This window comes from Lepidochelys kempii, chromosome 23, assembly GCF_965140265.1.
Source record: "Lepidochelys kempii isolate rLepKem1 chromosome 23, rLepKem1.hap2, whole genome shotgun sequence".
NCBI lineage: Eukaryota > Metazoa > Chordata > Testudines > Cheloniidae > Lepidochelys > Lepidochelys kempii.
The window spans coordinates 12,644,692-12,664,584 of record NC_133278.1 but is presented as its reverse complement, the minus strand read 5'-3'; the positions used below and the strand labels follow the sequence as shown (position 1 = coordinate 12,664,584).

Here is a 19,893-nt window from a genome sequence, read left to right as displayed (position 1 = left end):
GTTGGTCCTGCTTTGAGCAGGGGGTTGGACTAGAACCTCCTGAGGCCTCTTACAACCCTGATCTTTTGTGATTCAATAGACCAGAGATCCCTGTCCCCGGCTGAGGGCGCTGCTATTCCCCCATTCCTCCAGCCCTGAATTTACCCACAATCCCTCCTACCTCTCCCCACCTTCCCTTTGCAGCCATCCCAGCTGGAGCAGGATAACAACCTACTACTGCTGCCAGCTCACGGAGCCAATTCTTCAGGGGCTCCGGGTGGGTGTTAGGGGGCTCTGGTCCAGGGCCTGAGGAACCCAACTTCTGTTGCCTGCCCTGGAACAGCCCCTGGAAAAGGAGCATCCGCTGGGTTTCTGTGCCTCTGGTTCCCTCTCTGTAGGAGGGGATAATGCGCCCCGACCTCTCTGCCAGGGGGCGTCAGGAGGGTACAATCACGATGAGATGCTCAGGGGCGAGACAGACCAGGACTCCTGGGTTCCACTCCCAGGTCCATTTTCCTGCCCAGTGTGGAGAGGCGATTGTGGGTCGGGAGTGAGGGGCACCGGCAGAGACGGGGGGGGCTGCGGGTCGGGAGTGAGGGGCGCCGGCCGAGCCGGGGGGGGGGGCTGCGGGTCGGGAGCGAGGGGCGCCGGCGGGCGGGGGGGCTGCGGGTCGGGAGTGAGGGGCGCCGGCCGAGCCGGGGGGGGCTGCGGGTCGGGAGCGAGGGGCGCCGGCCGAGCCGGGGGGGGGCTGCGGGTCGGGAGCGAGGGGCGCCGGCCGAGCCGGGGGGGGGCTGCGGGTCGGGAGCGAGGGGCGCCGGCGGGGGGGGGGGCTGCGGGTCGGGAGCGAGGGGCGCCGGCAGGGGGGGGGGGCTGCGGGTCGGGAGCGAGGGGCGCCGGCGGGGGGGGGGGGGGCTGCGGGTCGGGAGCGAGGGGCGCCGGCGGGGGGGGGGCTGCGGGTCGGGAGCGAGGGGCGCCGGCGGGGGGGGGGGGCTGCGGGTCGGGAGTGAGGGGCACCGGCAGAGACGGGGGGGGCTGCGGGTCGGGAGCGAGGGGCGCCCCCAAGGCTGGTACCTGCAGCACTGGAGGGGGGCTGGGCTGCAACAGTCTGGCCCCTCAGCCTCGCTCTGGCTCGAAGATGGCGGCTGATCTGAGCCTGCCCTATTCGGGCCCAACGGGGGCGGGCGCATCTGCCAGGGACAAAGATGGCGGCGGCCATGTGTGAAGCCCGGGGCGGAGCTTGACTTCCGCCAGAAGCTGGATCTTATCGCAGGGAGGGGAGAGAGATAGGACAAAGGGGGCAGAGCTCTTCCCCTGCCAGAGCTGGGGAGAGAACCCAGGAGTCCTGGCTCGCTGCCCCTCCCCCCACTCTAAGCACTAGCCCCCACTCCCCTCCCAGTCAGGAGAGAACCCGGGAGTCCTGGCTCCCAGCTCTCACTCGCTGCTCTAACCACTAGACACCACTCCCCTTTCAGACACGGGGCTGGAACCCAGGAGTCCTGGCTGCCGACCCCTCCCCAGCTCTGCCCCTACAGCTGTCAGGAATGCTGCCCTGGGCAATTCACGCCCTGCGGAGCTCAGGCCCGTGTGGGGCAGAGGCCAGGCATCTGCCAGGGAATTGGGAGCTGCTTGCAGTGTCTGGGGCTTTGTCATTAGCTTCTGTGCAGGGAGCATCCTGACATTGCCTGGCGGGGGGCTGGGAGCCGGGACTCTTGGGTTCTCTTCCCAGCTCTGGGAGGGGAGTGGGGCTGATGGTTAGAGCAGGGAGGCTGGGAGTTATCCAAACAGCTGTGTCAATGACTCTCTCTGATCCACTCACGCCGTTTACACCACCTTTAGCTTTTTGTGCCTTTGTGGCCAGAATTTGGCGCCGGCCCCCACGAAAGTCCCGGCGGGTTCAACGGGAGCCAACTTTCTCCTGAGTTTTCCCAGAACTGCAGCCACTCGGGGCTCTATGCAGAACACCCCAAACCCTGCCAATTAGCAACGCCGCGGATTTGGCTCTAACAGGTGCACTGGTGGCAGCTTCTCTTCCAAATGGGAACCCAGGCATCCCGGTGGGAGATGCCGCTTGCCCACTTATTACTCTAATCACAGGGCTGCCAGCAGCTGAGCAAGCTCGTTAAGAAGGTGTGTTTTCCTCCCAGCTTTCCTGGCTCTGGGCCAGGCGGCCAGGCCTGGTAGCAGGTGACGGGCGCGGGAGGGCAGGAAGTGTTAGCAAAGCCAGCGCTCTTGAGACGGGCTTGGAGCTCGGCAGCATCACTCGGTTGGATCTTTATGTGGGGTGAGATTGACCCCAGGGAGCTGAGATCAGAAGCCGGCCCTCCCTACCCCCAGTGCAGTCAGGGGTGACTCCGGATTGACCCCGGGGGAGCCGAGATCAAGGGTGACTCTGGATTGATCCCGGGGAGCTGAGATCAGAACCCAGCCCTCTCTGCCCCCAGTGCAGTGAGGGGTGACTCCGGATCCAGCCCAGAGGTGGGTGGCTCTGTCCCATGGTGGAGGGTGTTTCTCATTCATGTGCCATGGGGTGCTCTGAGCCAGCCTCCCGCAGTTGCTGTGTAGGCGGTTCCCAGCCCCAGGGCTCAGGGCGCTGGCTCGATGCCTTAGACCCAGGGGATCCCCGCATCACTGCGACAGCTGCTGAGCCAGCCAGGTGCTGCCTCCCGCCCTAGGGCAGGTAAGAGAGGGGGCTCCCTCTGCGGGGGGTTCTCCCTGCACACAGCCCGGCTGGGGATGGAGGGCTAGGGGCTTGGCCTGGGGGGGGCCCCAACGGCTCTGTGCTGGCTCCCTCCTTCACTCCGAGCAGCTCCAGTGTCTGGTTCTTCCTTTGCCCATGGGCCCCTTGCCTGGGGCAGCCCCGGTGCCAGCCAGCAGCAGCAGGGCAGAGCTAGCCAGGGGGAGTGCGGCCGGGGGATGACAAAATGTACACAGGTAGGGATGGAGAGAAGTTGTGTGGGAGGGTGGAGCGGGTGTGGGGTTGGAGGGCTTCCTGTGGGGCTGGGTAGAGGAGTGCGGGGGATGGAGGAGGTGTGGGGGTGGAGGGGTTCCTGTGGGGCTGAGTAGAGGAGTGGGGGGGTTGGGTGGAGGGGTTTCCATGGGGCTGGGTAGAGGAGTGGGGGGTGTGGTGGAGGGGTTCCCATGGGGCTGGGTAGAGGAGTAGGGGGTGTGGTGGAGGGGTTCCCGTGAGGCTGGGTAGGGGTGTGGGGTGGAGGGGTTTCCGTGGGGCTGGGTAGAGGAGTGGGGGGGTTGGGTGGAGGGGTTTCTGTGGGGCTGGGTAGAGGAGGGGGGGGGTTGGGTAGAGGAGGGGGGATGGAAGGGGTGTGGGGGTGGAGGGGTTCCCCTGGGGGCCGCCCCACACATCAGGCTCAGGCTGCAGCTGAGGACACGTGGCTCCTGGCTCTGCTTGTGGCCAGCTGCGTGACTCTGGCCACGTCCCTGATCTCACGGGGCCTCAGTTTCCCCATCTTTACAATCGTTCAGCCTGCCAGCTGCACAGGGCAGCACGGTTTCCCTGCGTGTGAGCAGCACCTGGCCCAATGTGGCCTCGCTCTCGGCCCCTGGGCAGCCGTGGGGTCCCACCCTCCATTAGGTTACTGACAAGAGCCTCTAAGACACATAAGAATAACGTGAACAATCGGAGGCGAAGAAACGAACTCAGGCACTGTGATTTCCCCTGGCATTACCCCATCTCTCAGACACAGCTCACTGGGGACACCACGTTTTCAACTACCCCCGAGGCTAGAACAGCAGTAAATAGACTCAGCTTGTTTACTTTGATAGCTGCAGTTGCATTCAAATTGTGTAAGACTTTTCACAAGCTGGGACCAGGGAGCTCTGCCCGGCCTCTCCAACGCTACAATAACACTGATAATCGTTCAGAACATCTGTCTGTTTATATTGCAGCATTAAAATACATGCACATGTGCACACGCGATGTTATGAGGGAGGGCCTTGATGGTTACCATGAATCATGATAAAGCTGAAGGGTGTAATCTGTTGGGTTACCTAGAAGGAGCAATTAAGCTGATGGTATGTAATGAGAGTGGGAAATGACAGAAGCCACCACCCAAGGCATGGTGCCAAAAGGCAAGGCCTGTGCAAAAACAACAAAAAGCTAACCCAGGGAGATGAAGAGGGGTTTTCCCAGGATGCTGGAACTAGGGTAGAGGACATTTGGTTTCTACTCCTGCCTCTGCACCTAGGCAGCTCCAAGTCACATTGATCGCTCTAGGCCTCCTCTTCAACATGAGGATAACGTTCCTGACCCCATCTGTTTACACGTCATGGGGGTGGCTTAGCCAGAGACACAGTGGCCATGGAAGAAAGCAGCGAGACAAAGCTTTTTGGGGCACAGGACTGTCTGAATGCAGGCCTGGATTTCTGAACAAGGAACCGCCCTGCTGCTGCTTGATCCTAGTGCACTGAGGGAACTAGGCCTTTGCATCCATTCTTGGTCACCCCAGATCACACAGGACTCCTACCAGCCATTTCTCCTCCAAGTGATCGGACACTGACGGACTGCGCCAGCTGAATTGGGCAGCAACATTATGCATCAGTCAGTAGCTTTGGGCGGTGGCAGAAGATGAGCCATCATCAGTTATTCATCCCACTGCCCCTCCGTGGCTGGATTCCAGCCTTGCCACAGACCTGGGCATGAAACAGCAGCTGGGCAAAACTTTCCAGACGAAAGTTTTCATTTGCTGGGGGTGGCTCCAGGCATTGGGTGACCGAGACCTTGCACAAACTTGTGGCGATTTTGACACATTTTTTTGGGTCGGGGAAAAAGCGATTTGCGAAAAGTCCAACGGTTTGATTTTTAGGGGCAGGGGATTCATGCTGCTCTGCCGCTAGGAACTTCCACCCATTTTATTTGATCTTTTTAAAGGCAAAAGTGTATTTAAAACCCCGCTTGCCACTGGGCCGAAACAAAAATGTCTGATTTGCCAAAAACTCTAAAACAGAAAAAAAAATCCATGTTTTGCCCCATGTGTAGGTTCATCAATTCTAAAGCCAGAGGGGACCCTAGTCTGCCCTCCTGTCTAGCACTGGCCAGAGAACAGCCCCGCAATAACTGAGCAGATCTGTTACAAAACCAGCCGATCTTCATTTAAAAATGGGTGAATTGTCCCCCTGGTTTGTTACTCTGACTGTTCCAGATGTAGTCCTCGTTTCCAGGCTGAATGCATCTTGCTTCGACTTCCCGCCATCAGATGGTGTTTAACCTTCTTTTACTAGACTGAAGAGCCCGTTATGAAATCGCTGTTCCCCATGGATAGACTGGGATCAAGTCACCCCGAGCCTCCTCATCAAGCTAAATAGACTGAGTCGCTCACTCTCGGTGGGTTTTCTCACTCTTGAACCATTCTCCTGGCTCTTCTCTGGCCCCTCTCTGATTGATCGCTGTCCTTCCTGAACGGCGCACACCAGAGCTAGACACAGGCTCCCAGCAGTGGTCGCACCAAATCTAGAGGTCAAACAGCCTCTGCTCCATCTTAAGATTCCCCTGTTGACATGCCCCAGGCTCGCACAGGGAGCTCACCTTCAGCCGTATATCCGCCACGTCCTCCCAGGTTTCTGCAGGGTCCCGGCTTCCCACAAGAGAGTCCCCTGGCCTGGAAACACGGCCAGCGTCCTTTAATCCCAGGTGGCTACGGTGATGTTTAGCCGTGGATTTGTGACCTTTCTCTATCGGAAACCTCCTGCACATCCGAGGTTCGTACGTCTCCCCGACAAGCAACTAAGGCCGTCCTCCTCCCCTCGACTTCACACAGAACCGTGGGTCAAGTTCAGCGCTTTGCTCTTGTCTCCCTGGCCAGGTCAGAGCGGCTCGAAAAGAATCTGTAGCTGCATGCCAGGCCCAGGTGGGACGCTCTATACTAAAGACACCACATCTATACTAAAGACAAGACATCGGCAGGACAGGGCTTCATCCGGAGCTGGGTACCCCAAGCCCCAACCTTCCAGCCTCCCCGCCTCCAGGCGAGTTTCACCATCGACACAGAGCGACCTGCGTGTTCCACATCAGTCCTACCAGAACAAGCCACTCCACCCCTGGGCGAGGCGGAGGAAACAAGCGATTCATGACAGTCTTCACGTTGGGGACGGCAGACAGGAAGAGCTCGGGGCACCACAGCGAGAGGCGTGGGAATGTCCTAGATTATGGCTGCTGCAAATTGAAAAGCCATCGATACCCGGCCACGTGAGGCTGGAAGGGGCCTTGAGGGGGCGTCCGGCCCAGCCCCCTGTGCCGAGGCAGGACCAAATCTACCTAGATCGTCCCTGGCAAGGGTTTGTCCGATGTGGTCTTACAAATGCCCATGGATGGGGAGCCCACAGCTGTTCTGGGGAGCCGGGTCCATAGTTGAATTCTCCTCCCCATTCGAACATTTCCCCTGATTGCTCACCAGGATCTCCGTCGCCAGCAACTCAACGATCGATCCCCAGCCTCCTTAGACCAGCCTGGTACGCCTCTGTAGGCCGCTATCGGCCCTCCTCAGCCAGCTCCTCTCTGGCTGGACCAGGCCTGGTTCTTCCGCCTTTTCCCCCTTGGCTGGGTTTTCTAATCCTCCCACTCATTTGGCTCCTCTCCTCTAGACTCTTTCCAAATGTGGCCAAATCTCTCTGAAAGTGCAGCACCCCAGAATGGAGCTTCCCCCCTACCCGGACAAGCAAGCCTTCCTGTGGCTCACACTCGACCCTCCTGTGCACAGGGCACAAGTGATCCAGTTTGTGATCCACTAGACACCCCTCCGTGTGCTGTTTTGCGGCACCCCTGCCTAGCCAGCTATTTCCACCTCACTGGGCCACTGATTTTCCCTTCCCAGCGCCGTTCTCTGCGCTGGTCTGTTGCGAAGGCCTTCTTGCTGATTTCAGCCCCATTCGCCAATTTTTCAGACCCCTCCCAGTGTGGGCCCATCCGCAGGTATCCCAGGCAGGGCGGGAAGGAGTCGGGTTTGAAGTGCTCAGGGTCAATTTCTCAACCATCCGCAGACTATGGCCGTAACCCTGGAAACTCAGTGAGAGGCTGAGTCAGGAAACCGCTGCTCGTGCACAATCAGACTTTCGCTGGGTCTCTTCCTGCGGGCGCTTGGGGCCCGTTCGGATTTTAAGGAGGAGCGAGCGTTAACTCTCGGACTCCTGGTGTCTGTCCTCACTGGATAATTAGTGACTAATTGTCTGATTTCCCCCTCCCCTCTTCCGCCATCCTAGTTCTGCACCGATGTGAACATGGAAATCGGCAAATCTCAAGAAAGTGTTAAAGTGAAGGCCAGGTTTGCGATCCGAATCCGCTGGCACGGGGCCTGGTGCTGAGCATTGGCTCCAGTCCGGTAGCCAGTGCAGGCAGCCCCGGGGGGACGGGCGGCCGTGGGGAACAGAGCCAGGATCCCTATACAGGAGAGTCAACCCGGCTCGTGGCCTGAGGCTGGAGCAGCCTCATGAATCGCTGGGTGGCCTGGCCACCACTGTGGGGGAGGGTGTCATGTGACGCACGCCATGGGCATGACTCAAATGCACACACAGAGCAGGGCCCAGCCCCTCCAGCAGGGGGCAACACACACAGAGAGCAGGGGATGAGGGGTAACTCTGAGGGCTCCTGCCCTGTCTAATGACCCTCATGCCTCCCCCATTGCCAGCCCCAGGATGTTCAAGGAATATTTCCAGTACAAGGGGATCAGCTTCCCCAGGCTGATCTACTCGGAGCAGGGGCTGCGGGAGGTGGAGAACGAATTCCAAGTCCAGGATGATGACGTCTTTAACGTCACCTACCAGAAATCAGGTACCGTGGGGCCCTGGAGCCAGGGCTAGAGCTCTGGAAGTGGGGTCGAGTGGTTAGAGCAGGGGGCTGGGAGCCAGGACTCCTGGGTTCTCTCCTCGCTCTGGGTGGGGGCTAGGGATTCTGAGGACCGCACAGCACTGGGGGGAAGGGGGTGGTTCCCCGTTGTCCATAGCAACGCTCACCACAGGCTGTCGCCATAGGGACCGTCTGGATGCTGGAGATCCTGAGCCTCATCCACAGCAATGGGGACCCCAGCTGGTGCCGCACGGTCCCTAACTGGGACCGGGGGCCCTGGTATGAGACTGTCTTGGGCCTCCAGAAGGCACGGAGCAACCAGGCACCCCGGCTCATCAGCTCCCACCTGCCCGTCCAGCTCTTCGCCAAGTCCTTCTTCCAGTCCAAGGCCAAGGTGCAGGAGCTGGCTCTGGGGCCGGGGCGGGGTGGTGGTGGTGGGGGATGTAAGGCAAAGCCTTGGCTCTGGGTTAAAATAAAATTCAGTTTCTAGCTCCTTTGGTTGTGGAGAAAAGCCCCCAAAATACAACTCTGCCAGAGTTTGCAGAGAGCCTGAGCCCACTGATCTCCCCCAGCCCCTTTCCCAGCATGCACCCAGGGGCCCAGTCCCCCAGCCCCTTCTGCAGCATGTACCCCAGGGGCCCAGTCCTCCACTGCAGCCTCTCGTCCAGCATGCACTCCTGCGGCCCAGCCCCTCCCCCAGTATGCACCCCAGGGACCCAAGCCCCCCAGCTCCTTTCCCAGCATGCACCCCGGGGCCCAGTCCCTCAGCCCCTCCTGCAGCATGTACCCCGGGGCCCAGCCCCAGCCGTTCCCCCAGCATGCACCCAAGGGCCCAGTCCCGCCCCCACTCACCCCGTGTCCCCCCCAGGTGCTGTACACATTGCGGAACCCCAAGGACGTCTTTGTCTCCCTCTACCACTTCGCCCAGATCTTCCGCCCCTACAAGGAGCCGGGGCAGCTGGACCAGTTCCTGGAGCAGTTCCTGGAGGGAGACGGTGAGTGCCATGCGGTGGGCGGGAGGCTTCCCCCCCCCCCGAGATGCCCCCCATGACCGCCTCCTTTGCACTTTCAGTGCCCTTCGGCTCCTGGTTCGACCACGTCAAGGGCTGGATGGGCCTGCGGGACCAAGAGAACTTCTTCTGGATCACCTACGAGGAGCTGCAGCAGGTGGGGGAGGGGGCCCTGGGATGGGGGGAGGCGCGGATCCCAGCAGAGGGGAGGGAAGATGGGGGAGGCATGGGGTTGGGGCTGGAGTAGCTCCAGGTGGAGAGGATCTGAGGGGGGAACCCTGAGGGCAGAGGGTTGGGGGCTGGGCTCGCCCAGGCAGGGGGAGTTAGAGCTCACTGTTACCCCTCCTGCAGTTACCCCACCCCACCAGCTGAGGGCGCTGTTGCCCCCCTCCCCACTACCCTGTAACCATGGACATGGGGGGCCTGTGGGTCAGCTCCCCCTGGAGCAGAAATCAGGGGCTCTAGGTCCGGCCTTAGCTCAGCCACGGTGCCCCCAGCCCCGGATGCAAGGTGACAGGAGCTGGTGCCGGCAGAAGGGTCACAAAATGCAGCAGTGACACGGGACCCCGCCCCCCGCAAGAGTGCGAGGGACCAAACCCAGGCACTGCGCCACGTGGGGTCCTGCTTCCTTGCGCCACCCAGACATGGAGTCACCGAGATCGGGGCCCCATCGTGCCAGGCACTGTCTCGGAGAGCTCCAAGTGTAAATCGACAGACAGTGAGAGGGTAAACTGAGGCACAGCAGAAGGCCCATGACTTGTCCAGGGTCACCCAGCGGTTCAGTGACAGAGCCGAGCCGAGACCCCAGGAGTCCCCCAGTCCATCTCCAGCCTCCTCCATCCCAGCCAGGACTCCAGGGACCCATCTCTGAACCGTGCCAGGGACTCCCGTCCCTGCTTCTGTCTCCCCCGGGGCTGGCCCGAGGCAGGATGGGGAGGTCCCCTCAGTCGGAGAGTCCCCCTGAGTTAGATCCACCCTGTTCTGAGGTTCTCCAGCGCGGCCCGAGGCCTTCCTGCCTCGGTTTCCCCAAGCCTGGTGCGCCCCTGAGGGAGGCCTTGACACTGACCCCCTCCCCTCCTGCCCGCAGGACCTGCGGGGCAGCGTGGAGCGGATCTGCCAGTTCCTGGGCAAGCCGTTGGAGGCGCGGGCGCTGGACGGGGTGGTGGAGAACGCCTCCTTCCAGGCCATGAAGCAGAACAAGATGTGCAACTTCAGCCTGGCCCCCGGGTTCCTCCTGGACCAGACCCAGAGCTCGTTCCTGCGGAAAGGTGGGGCTGGGCGGGGGGGGGGCTACGGGAGGCGAACAAGGTCCCATAAGCTGAGTCCTGGATGAAAAGAGATGTAGACCCTGGCTCAGCTCCGAATGACGGGGCTGTGGGTCGGGATTGAGGGGCACCAGCAAATCTGGGGGGAGCCCAGGTCCAGGCTAGTAGGGGGCTGTGGGTTGGGAGTGAGGGGCACCGGCAGAGCTGGGGGGAGCCCAGGGCCGGCCTAGTAGGGGGCTGTGGGTTGGGAGTGAGGGGCACCGGCAGAGCTGGGGGAGCCCAGGGCTGGGGTAGTTGGGGGGGGTGATGTGGTGGCCACTCCCATAATGCTCTCTGCTCTCTCTTTGTCACAGGGATTGCCGGGGACTGGAAGAACCAGCTCACCGCAGCCCAGAGTGAGAATTTCGACCGGATTTACCGGGAGCAGATGCAGGGGCTTGATCTGAGCTTCCCCTGGGACGAGCCGAGCCCCCAGCCCTCCCCACCCTCTACCAACTGCTCAGGCCCCTCACCGGGCGGCAGCTGAGACAGGAGGGAGTGCAGTGCACTGGTTAGAGCAGCGGGGCTGGGAGCCAGGACTCCTGGGCTTCAGGTTTAACAATCGAAAACAGGACTCCCAAGGGCGGGGATAGGGGTGTCCTTGGGCAGTGGGGTGCATGTTGGGTGCTGGGGGTCAGGTGTCCAGGAGGGGTAGGATGGGCCCAGGACTCTGTGTTCCCAGTGGCTCCCCGTGGGGCAGGTGGAGCTCAGTAGTTGCGCTAACCACTAGACCCCACTCCCTGCACCCTGTGAGGCCATGTTAGTGGCCCCTCTGGGAGGTCTGTTGGGAGAGGATGGAGCTCCCCCCCGCCCCCGGCAGGATCCCTGCCCCATTCAGCCCCCACAAGGTGCAGAGGGAGTGGGAGGGGGGTTAGTTCAGTGTGTGTGTGTGGGGGGGGGGGTCAAGGGTCCCCCAGGATCTGGCCTCCTCTTAACCTGAGATCTGTAGTAAACACAGAACAATAAAACTCATTTCTTGCTGGGTACCTAATGTGGCCACTCGGGGGGGAGGGAGGTTGGTTGTCTGGGGATCCCTCACCCAGTGTTGGGCCAGGGCCCTCTGGGGTGGGGAGCGGGGGCTGGGTATACAGGGACGCCTTGCAGCCCCTCAGGGGTGGGGCACGGGACTGGTTATCTGAGGACCCCTCGCTTGGTCACACTCAGGGCAGGTCCGGCCCTCTCTCGGCGATGGGCTCAGGCTCTCAGCACACTCAGGCAGGGTCTGTCCCCCTCCAGTCACATTTCCAGACTTTTCTTTGCAGCGTGAGGCCTAGAAACGCCCTGTTCCTTCTGCCCGGCACCTGGCACCATGCCCAGGCTGGCTTTCGCTCCCCCCACTCCAGCAGCTGAAAGCAGAACCCGAGTTGTGGCCCCATCACTTTTATTGTTGCGGGTCGCTGGACAGAACTGTCAACAGCCAGTCCTAGCACGTCTCCATCCGTGCACAGGGGGCGTGACTGATCCCCCCCGCCATCAACCCCCCCGGGGCCATACAGTGCCCCTGTCTGACACCTCCCCCCCACCCCAGACTGCACCACCCTGACCCGGAGGGTCCCGACCGCAGAAACCCAGCAGCTCTGAGTCCAGTGTGAACCCCAGGGTCCCTGCAGGAAGCCAGCTGCATGCTGGGGGGTCCTGGCACCCTAATACCCCTGGGAGCTGAGATACAGAGCACCCCTCCCCCTGTCTCAATGGGAACCAATTTCCCATCCCTCAGGGATCACAGCAGGGTCAGGCAGTGGGGCAGGGACGGGTGGGACTCTTAGACCCACAGTTCTACATCCTGACATCCCCCCCCCAAAAAAAAATGGCATGGTCCAGCTAGGGAAACCCCTTCCCCCTGTTCCAGAACACGGCATGACCCATCTAGGGACACCCCTTCCCCCCCATCCCAGAACATGGCATGACCCATCTAGGGACACCCCCTCCCCCCATCCCAGAACATGGCATGACCCATCTAGGGACACCCCCTCCCCCCATCCCAGAACATGGCATGACCCATCTAGGGGTACCCCTTTCCCCCATCCCAGAACATGGTGTGATTCCTCCCCCCCCCCCGCCCCATCGGACCCATAGGCCCATCTAGCCCAGCATCTAACCCTAGAGGGGACGGGCCTCATGCCCTGTCCCGCCCCTACCCAAGGCCAGCGTGTCCCTGCCCTGGGGCCAGTGCCCCCTAGAGGGGAGGGGCCCGGGTGCCATTCCCCACTTTGTCCTTCCATCTCCAGTGCAGGCTGGACTGCTCCTCAGTTCACCCTTCCCTGGGCCACTATTCACGAGCCCCCCCCCCACTGCCCCTCCTCCTCGTCTCACCCTCTCACAGGGTCTGTTCCCTTTGACCCCCCCGCCCTCTCCTCTGCCCCCCCTGCCCCCCAATATATCTCCATGCACCCCCCCCAAACTCCCAGGTGTATATTTCAAGGACTGGTTCAGGAGGTTGGTGGGGGGCCTTGGACCCCTTCCCTGCAACTCTGATCCAGGGGTCCCCCCCACCAGGCCCCAGGGAATTCCCCTCTCTGACCCCCCCAAATCCAGCCTCTTGGGCGTGTCATGAGCCCTCCCCGGAGCCGCCGGCCGCGCCCCCTTCCTCCTCCTCCTCCTCCTCCTCCGGGGGGCAGAAGGCCGAGTGGTCCTGGCTGTCGAAGCAGGAGCTGCTGAGGAAGGCCGCGGGGAGGGTGCTGGCCAGGGGCTCGGGCCGGTGCCCGCGTTGGTGCCGCAGGAGGCTGTAGGCGCGGGAGAAGAACTTGTGGCAGACCCCGCACTGGTGGGGCTTGTCCCCCTGGTGGACCTGCCGGTGGCGGGCCAGGTCGGCCAGCCGCTTGAACTCCTTCTGGCAGAGCACGCACTGGAAGGGCCGGGCGCCCGTGTGGGTGACCTGGTGCTGCTTGAGGTGGGAGAGGCGCCGGAAGCGTTTGCCACACTGGCCGCAGGGGTAGGGCAGCTCGCCCGTGTGGATCAGGAAGTGGGTGGCCAGGTCGTACTTGCTCTTGAAGGCTTTCCCGCAGACGCTGCACTCGGTGCCCTTGGGGGGCTGCTCCGGCCCCGGGGCGGCTGCCCCGTGCGCCCGCCGGTGGCTGGCCAGCTCGCCCGCCTTGCGGAAGCGCTGGCGGCAGAGCGGGCAGGCGAAGGGCAGCCCCGCCCCGGGGCCGTGGGTCCGGCTGTGCTGCTTGAGGTAGGAGGAGAGGCGGAAGGCCATGCCGCAGTCGGGGCAGGCAAAGGGCTTCTCGCCCGTGTGCACCCGGCGGTGGCGCGACAGGGACCAGGGCCGGGCGAAGAATTTGTGGCACTCGCTGCACTGGTGCCGCTGGGCGCCGCCTGGCCCGGCCTGGCCCCGGGTCTTGAAGCACTTGTGCGCCTTCAGCTCGCCCTTGGTCTCGAAGGCCTCCTGGCAGGCCAGGCAGAGCAACGTCCAGTCCTCCTGCAGCAGCACCTGCTTCTCCTCGGCTTCCTCGCCCGGGGGCCCGGCCTGCTGGCGCGGGGCCGGCTCCGGGAGGCGCTGGCGGGCGTGGGTGCGCTGATGGCGGGCCAAGTGGGCCGGGCGGCGGAAGGCCTTGCGGCACACCGGGCACTGGAACGGCCTCTGCCCGCCGTGGGTCAGGCCGTGCCGCGCCAGGTAGTAGGGGAATTTGAACTGCTTCCCGCACACCCGGCACCGGTGCCCATGCTTGGCACCAGAGCGGCACCGGTGGGATTCGCCGCCGGCCGGGCTCTGGGCGGGCGGGTCGCGGGGACGGCACCGGTGCTGCCGGAGGCCGTGGGCCTGGGCGAAGCGGCGCTGGCAAGAGCCGCACTGGTGGGGCAGCCGGCGTGGGGGCCTGCCGGGCGGCTCCTCCTGGGGGGAGTCAGGGGAGGGAGAGGACTCGGGCAGCTCAGTCTCCATTGTGGGGAGCCCTGGATGGGAAGGAAAACATGGGGGGTGGGTCAGGCAGGGAGCGGTAATGATGGGAAATGTCCCCCAACCTGGCACTGCTGGGGCATCGGGGCTGGAACTGACGCCAGGGAGCGCCCCCTACTGACCCCCTGCACTGACCCCCACAGCACAGCGCCCTCGCTTACCTCCCCGCCCAGCACCCCACAGCCCAGCACCCCCTACTGACCCCTTGCACGGTGCCCCCATCTGACCCCCCCCAGCTCCCCACAGCCCAGCACCCCCATCTGACCCCCCCACCCAGCTCCCCACAGCCCAGCGCCCCCTACTGACCCCCTGCACTGCCCCCCGCAGCATAGCGCCCCCATCTGACACCCAGCTCCCCACAGCCCAGCGCCCCCTACTGACCCCCTGCACTGCCCCCCGCAGCATAGCGCCCCCATCTGACCCCTTGCACTGCCCCCCACAGCACAGCGCCCCCACTGACCTCCCCAGCCAGCTCCCCACAGCACAGTGCCCCCACTGACCCCCTGCACTGCCCTCCGCAGCACAGTGCCCCCATCTGACCCCCCCACCCAGCTCCCCACAGCGCAGCGCCCCCAACCTACCCCCCACCCAGCTCCCCACAGCCCAGCGCCCCCTACTGACCCCCTGCACTGACCCCACAGCACAGTGCCCTCGCTTACCTCCCCGCCCAGCTCCCCACAGCCCAGCACCCCCTACTGACCCCTTGCACTGACCCCGCAGCACGGTGCCCCCGGTGACCCCCGAATCACCCTCCGCAGCCCAGCGCCCCCTACTGACCCCCTGCACTGCCCCCCGCAGCACAGTGCCCCCATCTGACCACCCCATCCAGCTCCCCACAGCCCAGCACCCCCTACTGACCCCCTGCACTGACTCCCACAGCACAGTGCCCCCATCTGACCCCCTGCACTGCCCCCCACAGCACAGCATCCCCACTGACCTCCCCAGCCAGCTCCCCACAGCACAGCGCCCCCGCTGACCCCCTGCACTGCCCTCCGCAGCACAGTGCCCCCATCTGACCCCCCCACCCAGCTCCCCACAGCGCAGCGCCCCCAACCTACCCCCCCCCAGCTCCCCACAGCCTAGCGCCCCCTACTGACCCCCTGCACTGCCCCCCGCAGCACAGTGCCCCCATCTGACCCCCCCATCTGACCCCCCCATCCAGCTCCCCACAGCCCAGCGCCCCCTACTGACCCCCTGCACTGACTCCCACAGCACAGTACCCCCATCTGACCCCCTGCACTGCCCCCCACAGCACAGCATCCCCACTGACCTCCCCAGCCAGCTCCCCACAGCACAGCGCCCCTGCTGACCCCCTGCACTGCCCTCCGCAGCACAGTGCCCCCATCTGACCCCCCCACCCAGCTCCCCACAGCGCAGCGCCCCCAACCTACCCCCCCACCCAGCTCCCCACAGCCCAGCGCCCCCTACTGACCCTCTGCACTGCCCCCCGCAGCACAATGCCCCCATCTGACCCCCCCATCCAGCTCCCCACAGCCCAGCACCCCCTACTGACCCCCTGCACTGCCCCCCACAGCACAGCACCCCCTACTGACCCCCTGCACTGCCCCCACACACAGCGCCCCCGCTGACCTCCCCGCCCAGCTCCCCACAGCACAGCGCCCCCGCTGACCCCCTGCACTGCCCCCCGCAGCCTAGCGCCCCCTACTGACCCCCCCAACCAGCTCCCCACCTGACCCCCCCAGCCAGCTCCCCACAGCACAGTGCCCCCACTGACCTCCCCAGCCAGCTCCCCACAGCACAGTGCCCCCACTGACCCCCTGCACTGCCCCCCGCAGCACAGTGCCCCCATCTGACCCCCCCATCCAGCTCCCCACAGCCCAGTGCCCCCATCTGACCCCCCCACCCAGCTCCCCACAGCCCAGCACCCCCTACTGACCCCTTGCACTGACCCCCACAGCACAGTGCCCTCGCTTACCTCCCCGCCCAGCTCCCCACAGCACAGCACCCCCTACTGACCCCCTGCACTGACTCCCACAGCACAGTGCCCCCATCTGACCCCCCCACCCAGCTCCCCACAGCGCAGCGCCCCCAACCTACCCCCCCACCCAGCTCCCCACAGCCCAGCGCCCCCTACTGACCCCCTGCACTGACCCCCACAGCACAGTGCCCCCATCTGACCCCCCCACCCAGCTCCCCACAGCCCAGCACCCCCTACTGACCCCTTGCACTGACCCCCACAGCACGGTGCCCCCATCTGACCCCCCCACCCAGCTCCCCACAGCCCAGCGCCCCCATCTGACCCCCTGCACTGCCCCCCACAGCACAGTGCCCCCACTGACCTCCCCAGCCAGCTCCCCACAGCACAGTGCCCCCACTGACCCCCTGCACTGCCCCCCGCAGCACAGTGCCCCCATCTGACCCCCACACCCAGCTCCCCACAGCCCAGCGCCCCCATCTGACCCCCCCACCCAGCTCCCCACAGCCCAGCGCCCCCTACTGACCCCCTGCACTGACCCCCACAGCACAGTGCCCTCGCTTACCTCCCCGCCCAGCTCCCCACAGCACAGCACCCCCTACTGACCCCCTGCACTGACTCCCACAGCACAGTGCCCCCATCTGACCCCCCCACCCAGCTCCCCACAGCGCAGCGCCCCCAACCTACCCCCCCACCCAGCTCCCCACAGCCCAGCGCCCCCTACTGACCCCCTGCACTGACCCCCACAGCACAGTGCCCCCATCTGACCCCCCCACCCAGCTCCCCACAGCCCAGCACCCCCTACTGACCCCTTGCACTGACCCCCACAGCACGGTGCCCCCATCTGACCCCCCCACCCAGCTCCCCACAGCCCAGCGCCCCCATCTGACCCCCTGCACTGCCCCCCACAGCACAGTGCCCCCACTGACCTCCCCAGCCAGCTCCCCACAGCACAGTGCCCCCACTGACCCCCTGCACTGCCCCCCGCAGCACAGTGCCCCCATCTGACCCCCACACCCAGCTCCCCACAGCCCAGCGCCCCCATCTGACCCCCCCACCCAGCTCCCCACAGCCCAGCGCCCCCTACTGACCCCCTGCACTGACCCCCACAGCACAGTGCCCTCGCTTACCTCCCCGCCCAGCTCCCCACAGCACAGCACCCCCTACTGACCCCCCCACCCAGCTCCCCACAGCACAGTGCCCTCGCTTACCTCCCCGCCCAGCTGTGCCCCTGCCCCCGCCCGGCAGCCCAGCGCCCCCTAGCGCCGCCCTGGATCGGGAATGGGGGGGCAGACTGGCCCCCAGCCCCGCCCCGTCAGTGTCACTAGTACCCGGCTCACTCTCTACCCACCTCTCTAAGGGTTAACCCGCCCCCCACCCCAAGCTCTCTGCAAACCGGCTGCCCCTCCCATGCGGGGAGGGGGGGGCTGCACTTCCAGTCCCTCCCCCGCATGCAGCACTGCTCGCCTGCATCGTCCCCCCCATGCAGCATCCCCGGGCCAGGGCCCCACCCCGCTAGGGCTCGCCCGGGTGTTACCTCTGCTGCCAGCTGCAGGCTCCGTGCGGGGGGGGGGGCGGGCGCAGGGGGGCGATGAGTGTCTGTGTCGCAGCCAATCTCGTCCCCCCCAGAAACGCACACTGGTGCTCGCACACTCTAGTGCCAATGCAGAGCCAGCAGGCAGAGACCAGGACGCCTGGGTCTATCCCCAGCTCTGGGAGGGGAGTGGGGGCTAGTGGGTAGAGCAGGGGGGCTGGGAGCCAGGACGCCTGGGTCTGTCCCCAGCTCTGGGAGGGGAGTGGGGGCTAGTGGGTAGAGCAGGGGGGCTGGGAGCCAGGACGCCTGGGTCTGTCCCCAGCTCTGGGAGGGGAGTGGGGGCTAGTGGGTAGAACAGGGGGGCTGGGAGCCAGGACGCCTGGGTCTGTCCCCAGCTCTGGGAGGGGAGTGGGGGCTAGTGGGTAGAGCAGGGGGGCTGGGAGCCAGGACGCCTGGGTCTATCCCCAGCTCTGGGAGGGGAGTGGGGGCTAGTGGGTAGAGCAGGGGGGCTGGGAGCCAGGACGCCTGGGTCTGTCCCCAGCTCTGGGAGGGGAGTGGGGGCTAGTGGGTAGAGCAGGGGGGCTGGGAGCCAGGACGCCTGGGTCTGTCCCCAGCTCTGGGAGGGGAGTGGGGGCTAGTGGGTAGAGCAGGGGGGCTGGGAGCCAGGACGCCTGGGTCTGTCCCCAGCTCTGGGAGGGGAGTGGGGGCTAGTGGGTAGAGCAGGGGGGCTGGGAGCCAGGACGCCTGGGTCTGTCCCCAGCTCTGGGAGGGGAGTGGGGGCTAGTGGGTAGAGCAGGGGGGCTGGGAGCCAGGACGCCTGGGTCTATCCCCAGCTCTGGGAGGGGAGTGGGGGCTAGTGGGTAGAGCAGGGGGGCTGGGAGCCAGGACGCCTGGGTCTGTCCCCAGCTCTGGGAGGGGAGTGGGGGCTAGTGGGTAGAGCAGGGGGGCTGGGAGCCAGGACGCCTGGGTCTATCCCCAGCTCTGGGAGGGGAGTGGGGGCTAGTGGGTAGAGCAGGGGGGCTGGGAGCCAGGACGCCTGGGTCTGTCCCCAGCTCTGGGAGGGGAGTGGGGGCTAGTGGGTAGAGCAGGGGGGCTGGGAGCCAGGACGCCTGGGTCTGTCCCCAGCTCTGGGAGGGGAGTGGGGGCTAGTGGGTAGAGCAGGGGGGCTGGGAGCCAGGACGCCTGGGTCTGTCCCCAGCTCTGGGAGGGGAGTGGGGGCTAGTGGGTAGAGCAGGGGGGCTGGGAGCCAGGACGCCTGGGTCTGTCCCCAGCTCTGGGAGGGGAGTGGAGGTCTGGTAACTAGCAAGAGAAATACGAAAGGGGGGGGCTTGAAGACCTTGTGTTGAAAAAGGGCCCTTGGGCTCGGTGATTTTGTGTCTGGGCAGCGCCTGGTGCGACGGGCTCCCAATCTCAGCTTGATCCTCTATGCGCCACTACAAACCACCTAATGAACAGTAGCTGGTTTCCAAAGGCAGCCTGGGGAATTTAAATCCAACTGCAAAATCTGTCCCTGTGAATTAAGCCCTAGAAACGTTTCAGTTACTAACAGCTTCCTGATCTTATTGACAATGAAGCCACCCAGTCCCGAGCTCAGTTGGTTCAGTGATTCAGTCTCCGCCCTGTTAATATTCTGCACCTTATTTCTAGCCTGAATGTATCTCCCTTCGCCACCCAGCCACTCTATCTTTTGCTGCTCAGTGAAAGCCACCTACACCCAGAAATCTCTTCCCCCACGGAGCCTGTGATCCCATCGCCTCATGGAGAAACTAGCTGGAGGTCATTCGAGGCCGTCTCCCAGCCGGCGTCAGACCTTGGCTTGGAAGTATTTGGGTAAATGCCATCCCGCTAAAGGTCAATGTCACCGCCCACGCACAAACCGCTGACAAAAGCTTTTCATCCATAATGATCAAACTGTACAGCCAAGCAAAGGAGGCAAAATCCGTTGGGCTCCGCCAAATTCACCGTCCACTTTGGCCAAAGTCAGGGTCATAGGATTTCAAAAATCGTAAATTTCATGATTACAGCTCTTTAAATCTGAAATGTCAAGGTGTTGGAACTGCGGGGGTCCAGACCCAAAAAGGAGGGGGGGGAGGTCAAAAGTTATGGGGGGTATCACCACCCCTACTTCTGCGCCGCTACTGGCAGGGGGCGCCTCAGAGCTGGGTACCCAGCCAACAACTCTGCTCTCCGGCCACCAGCCGCTGCTCTCCAGCTGCCCAGCTCTGAAGGCAGCACAGAAGTAAGGGTGGCAATCCTGCGACCCCCTACAATAACCTTGTGACCCCCCTGCAACTCCCACGTGGGTCAGAACCCCCAATTTGAGAAACACTGGTTTCCCCCATGAAATCTGTACAGTACAGGGTAAAAGCACACAAAAGACCAGATTTCACAGGACAGAGACCAGATTGCATGGTCCGTGACGCGTGTTTCATGGCTGTGAATT

The 19,893-nt window shown here is 64.0% G+C and overlaps 2 protein-coding genes across 7 annotated transcripts; one reads left to right on the top strand and one right to left on the bottom strand.

Moving 5' to 3' along the window:
• Positions 1-170: 170 nt before the first annotated feature.
• On the top strand, positions 171-10,951 carry LOC140902235 (sulfotransferase 2B1-like). 4 transcript variants are annotated; one of them, XM_073322116.1, is made up of 7 exons: positions 171-485; positions 7,614-7,756; positions 7,957-8,165; positions 8,640-8,766; positions 8,844-8,938; positions 9,869-10,049; positions 10,400-10,951. In XM_073322116.1, the coding sequence occupies exons 2-7, from the start codon at positions 7,621-7,623 to the stop codon at positions 10,570-10,572; spliced, it is 921 nt and encodes a 306-aa protein (XP_073178217.1). In that variant the 5' UTR covers positions 171-485; positions 7,614-7,620; the 3' UTR covers positions 10,573-10,951. The 4 variants fall into 4 exon arrangements, with proteins under 4 accessions (XP_073178217.1, XP_073178219.1, XP_073178216.1 ...); XM_073322118.1 differs by having other exon boundaries at positions 175-256; XM_073322115.1 differs by lacking the exon at positions 171-485 and adding an exon at positions 4,823-7,250.
• A 1,541-nt stretch (positions 10,952-12,492) lies between these two features.
• Positions 12,493-17,480, bottom strand: ZNF579 (zinc finger protein 579). 3 transcript variants are annotated; one of them, XM_073322064.1, is made up of 2 exons: positions 17,454-17,480; positions 12,493-13,976 (listed from the first exon to the last, which is right to left on the bottom strand). In XM_073322064.1, exon 2 carries the CDS (start codon positions 13,963-13,965, stop codon positions 12,634-12,636), a length of 1,332 nt encoding a protein of 443 aa, XP_073178165.1. In that variant the 5' UTR covers positions 13,966-13,976; positions 17,454-17,480; the 3' UTR covers positions 12,493-12,633. The 3 variants fall into 3 exon arrangements, with proteins under 3 accessions (XP_073178165.1, XP_073178163.1, XP_073178166.1); XM_073322062.1 differs by lacking the exon at positions 17,454-17,480 and adding an exon at positions 17,313-17,357; XM_073322065.1 differs by lacking the exon at positions 17,454-17,480 and adding an exon at positions 17,128-17,148.
• Between the last annotated feature and the right edge of the window lie 2,413 nt (positions 17,481-19,893).